Source organism: Vicia villosa, unplaced genomic scaffold (genome assembly GCF_029867415.1).
Source record: "Vicia villosa cultivar HV-30 ecotype Madison, WI unplaced genomic scaffold, Vvil1.0 ctg.003520F_1_1, whole genome shotgun sequence".
Classification (NCBI taxonomy): domain Eukaryota; kingdom Viridiplantae; phylum Streptophyta; class Magnoliopsida; order Fabales; family Fabaceae; genus Vicia; species Vicia villosa.
In genome coordinates, this window is record NW_026706226.1 from 1 (window position 1) to 4,871 (window position 4,871).

Genomic DNA, 4,871 nt, shown 5'->3' on the forward strand with positions numbered 1-4,871 from the left:
CGCCGAAATCAACATACCACCTGATATTCTGATAACAGAATTTGATGATCCAATCGTGGCCATTGTCAATAGCACATACCCTGATTTCATAAATAATTTCCAATGTGTTGATTACCTTAAAAGTCGAGCGATACTTGCCTCTACACTGGAGATTGTTGATCAGATCAATGACCATATACTTAACTTGATGCCAGGTTAAGCAACAAAAATATATAATTTAATGGATTATATTAATCTAATTTTTGCTTTTACTAATTCTGTTCGGTCAACAATGTAGGAGAGATTCGTGACTACTACAGCGCAAATTTAGTTGACAAGTCTGAGATTCATGACCCAGCAGTAGTTGATATCCTCACATCAGAATTTCTAAGTTCCCTCCGAACATAAGGATTGCCAAACCATCACTTAAAACTAAAGGTTGGGACACCTATAATGCTCATGAGAAATATAGATCAAGCTGAAGGTTTATGTAACGGCACAAGGCTGTGTATAACAAAGATGGCAGCCCATGTACTGGAGGCTTCAATAATGGGTGGTAAAGGTTTGGGAAATTTGGTTTACATACCTCGAATGGACATGTCACCATCCCAATCACCATGGCCATTCAAACTGAATAGGAGACAGTTCCCTATTATAGTTTCCTATTCTATGACAATCAACAAATCACAGGGACAGTCATTGGATAACGTTGGTTTGTACTTACCGAAAGATGTATTCACACATGGCCAGATTTATGTCGCATTGTCAAGAGTAACAACAAAAAAGGGAATCAAAATACTGATACATGATGAAGAAAAGAAATTCAGGGAGAAAACTACAAATGTTGTGTATAAAGAAGTTTTTAACAATGTCTAAGTTTTTAGAATTGATCAGAATAAATCTGTAACAGTGGTAATCTATATTAATAACAGCATATTAGTATTGCAAGTAACTGCTGTAATATATATTACTAACAGCATATTAGCAATGCAAGTAACAGAAATAATATATATATAGCATAACATCTAAATACCAAAATCTTATATATTAATATAAAGGTGGACCTAAGTCCACCAGAAAATTACAAAAAGTTAAACACTTAGATACTTATAACAAACTTTGACATCATTTTCAATATTTCAACATTGTTACAAGTATCTCCTTGCTGATGGGATCCTTAACGCTGAAGCCCATAGAGTCTCCATCAAGCAGGCACCTTTCTTTGGCAAATTTGTACCAACCACGCCCTAAAAACATCTGACCCTTTTCGGTATGATGAACTTCACATTCATACCTGACTTCCCTTTCCCAGTCAACCAAATCTACAAACCTTGCTCCATGGAGCCAGCGACTTGCCACAACATGCTCAGGAATTTCCTGCAATATTGATATAAAACAACATTAGATAATCCCATTAACTGTTAGGGAAAGACAATAAGCTTAAAACGAATAATAACTTACAAGAAGACATGACTGAGCCATCTTCCCGTTGGACACATCTTGCTTCCAGATACAATATTGTAACTTAGCAGGCTGTTCTACATGGCAACTAAAATCATCAACAACAGGTTCATGGCATCTGGAACATTATACAAACAGACAACATGGTCAATAAATAAATGTGTTATCAAACATTCTAAATTAAAACATAAAACGTATACTCAACATAAGCTAATTCAAACATACACAGAGTTATCAGAGGTGACAGCTTTCCCCACAGCCATTTGGTTGACAGAGTTTTCTTCACCTGCATGCAACCATATATAACTTTTAAATACAATATGTAACAGAGCAAACTTTCAAATGATGTGTTTACCTTTACCTCTCATTGCTTGATCAACTCTTCCTTCCATCTTTTCAGAAATTCGCAGCTTACACTGTTGATTGCAGAGTAATGATGAATGCTTCAGTGTTTAGTGCTATCAAACTATCTGCACATTACTTATATAACACTCTAAATGGACTCTTCACATACCTGCTACTTTTCCACCGTCCAATAGAATTCAATGCAATTGTTCAATTAGTCTTCTTTGCATTTACATCACTTCTAAACAGTTTTCGTTTTATTTATATTCCTCACGAAAAACATTAACTGCCCATAACCCAATTGATCTTTCACATTCCAATATAATATAACACATTACAACTATTTTATAACCATTTAATATTATCGTACTACTCTTTAACATATACTATTAAATTGAATTTTCAACTATTCATATGTCCATTGTTGTGTGTTTACCAATTAGATTTAATAGCCTACCATTTACAGGAGCCATACACGAACTTATACTAACCTATCAAGTTTGATAGATATCATGTTCAATACTTATAATAAACAATACTTAATTTTAAAACAGAATGGTAATCAATTTTGAATAAAAATCAGGGCAGATTAGGCTCATTCCATGAAACTTACAACCAACATTGTTAATATTCAATTTAAAACCATACATAATGGCATAATTGTTAAACTTGGTTCACATCCACCATTACAAAAAACAACAAAACCATAAATCCCATACAAACCAAACTGATAAAAAAAGGCCCTATACATCCACCACAAACATTGCCTAACCAACAGCTCTATGAACGATCACCACTGCGCTCCACTGTTACCATAATATCTAACACTGGCGGGTAATAAATCACAAAGTGCACTTTATCACCTTCTTTCAATTCCGCTGCCCTTACATAGTCAAACCATTCTCCATACAAATATGTTTCATTTTTTTTTGGCCTCTTCTTCACATTGCACTCATATGGGTACCCGTTGTCCACATCATTGAGGGTAATCTCTGACATTCCAGCTAGCCCACATTTCTCTACTATTTCTGCAGGAATATGCTGCACTCATTGACATACAATATCAGTTACATTACTTCTCTCTATAACACCAGTGTTCCAACAACTATAGACTTTGAACACTGCTTACCATAACATTTGAGCAAAACTTCTTTACATCAAGAACTTCACGAGTCCAGTACGCTTCTTCGTACTCTTCCTGTATAGGACTCATTTCCCTGAAATTAAGACCACATTTACAACACAATGCCAACACAACAGCATCAATATACTTATAACTATAATATTATTCCCTATCACTTATAAATAAACTTTACCTCTCACTATCAGAAGATATCATTATGTATTCATTCCCATCTCCATCATCCCTTCAACACAATAACATACAAACTACTTATTAAACTAAGTTGTAACTCATTATTCCATAAACACATTCAATTTTGTGGAGGTTAAATGGAATTCAATACAAAAAAAAAACTATAAGATTACCCTTTATTTTCAACAATCCTGGCAGCCTCTACAGAAACTTTACCGCCATCATCGACACGATTCAATCTTTCATGTTGTTTCTTCCATTTCTCCATAACATAATCATTCTCATGTGACCCACTCAGTATCCTCTCAACTGTGAGCTGCTTCCATGGAGTTTGCAACTCCAACCGATCGGGGGAACTGGAATCAAAACAACATTGCGACCTCTAAATGGATGAATATCTTATGATAAACTCTGCAAACAACATAAACAGTAACACATGCACATACCTTCTTGCCTGCGACATTTTGTTCTTCACACTTATTACCCAACCCTGCGTTTCTTACACCAACAATACCAAAAGACAGCCTCTTTGATTGCCAACAGTTTGAAGAGTTATGAATCCAACGTTACTTTCAATTTAAATGCCATCTATATGTAACAATACCAATAATAGGATTCTTTTGTGGGCCTATTAACATATTAGGTCTAACAATAAAAATAGGTTTTCTGCACCAAGGCTAGAATTCTAAGGCCCAATAAACTTTAATGTCCTATTAACTTAGATATATTAACCAACTATAAAGTCCAACATGTATTTTTAACCTATTTAAAATATTTTAACTTATTATATGAACTTACACATATATATTCATTTTCCCTATTTTATTAAGGTGCCCTAAAACCCAATGCGCGAGACAGACGGGTACCCGTGCGAACGCACGGGTAAGACACTAGTTTTATATTAACAAACTGATACATTTCTTTGAGACAGTCATTATTAATTTTTATATTCGTTTTTTCAAATTCCTCACACTAACTCCAAATCAATTTTTTTATTACTAAATTTGTTAAAAACGGTAGAGTATAATAAATGATTGATGATCATGATTTAATATAATTCATATTTGAGGAGGGTTATATTGACTCCAAGAGTAAGTTATAATAATTTACTCCACATTTTGACCAATCATTAATTCTTTTCAATCTAATGGTTAAAAATAATAAGTCATTAAATGTGGAAAGAGAAAACTATTCTTTATTATTTTTAACCATTAGATTGAAAAGAATTAATGGTCAAGATGTGGAGTAAGTTATTATAACTTACTCTTGGAGTCAATATAACCCTCCTCTCCATATTTATATTAATTAATATTTTATAACTCCCATATATATATATATATATATATATATATATATATGGGGATGTATCAAGTAGGAGGAATTTTTAAATAAGAGATAAGAGCATCCAATCCTAACCATTGGATTAATCAAGAGAGAGATTAAATTATTTATTAAAATATTAATATAATTATTATTTCTCTCTCTTGATTAATCAAATGGTTAGCATTGAATGCTCTAATCTCTTATTTAAAAACCCTCCTACTTGATATATATATATATATATATATATATATATATATATATATATATATATATATATATATATATATATATATATGGAAAAGCTAACATGTGCCCCAAGGGCACAAGTTAATGAGATATTTATAGAAATTTTTTTTTGAACTTGTGCATTCAATGTATCGAAACTTTAAATATGACTTTATTGTATTTAATTATATTTAACTTTTTCTATTTATAGTATGCTTAACAT

General features: G+C 32.5%; 1 protein-coding gene across 1 annotated transcript; it reads right to left on the reverse strand.

The window, feature by feature from the left end:
* Nucleotides 1–1,028: 1,028 nt before the first annotated feature.
* LOC131641105 (uncharacterized) lies at nt 1,029–4,223 on the reverse strand. The gene is made up of 7 exons (XM_058911433.1): nt 3,547–4,223; nt 3,274–3,456; nt 3,102–3,152; nt 2,915–3,002; nt 1,666–2,826; nt 1,441–1,558; nt 1,029–1,356 (listed from the first exon to the last, which is right to left on the reverse strand). Exons 1-5 carry the CDS (start codon nt 3,561–3,563, stop codon nt 2,566–2,568), a joined length of 600 nt encoding a protein of 199 aa, XP_058767416.1. The 5' UTR covers nt 3,564–4,223; the 3' UTR covers nt 1,029–1,356; nt 1,441–1,558; nt 1,666–2,565.
* Between the last annotated feature and the right edge of the window lie 648 nt (nt 4,224–4,871).

Excerpts from the sequence above, each read along its gene's own strand:
- LOC131641105 (XM_058911433.1), bottom strand. Across the intron at positions 3,153-3,273 it reads AGGATTGTTGAAAATAAAGG|GGATGATGGAGATGGGAATG; the intron begins GTAATCTTATAG and ends ATTGTGTTGAAG. Across the intron at positions 2,827-2,914 it reads AGTTTTGCTCAAATGTTATG|CATATTCCTGCAGAAATAGT; the intron begins GTAAGCAGTGTT and ends CAATGAGTGCAG.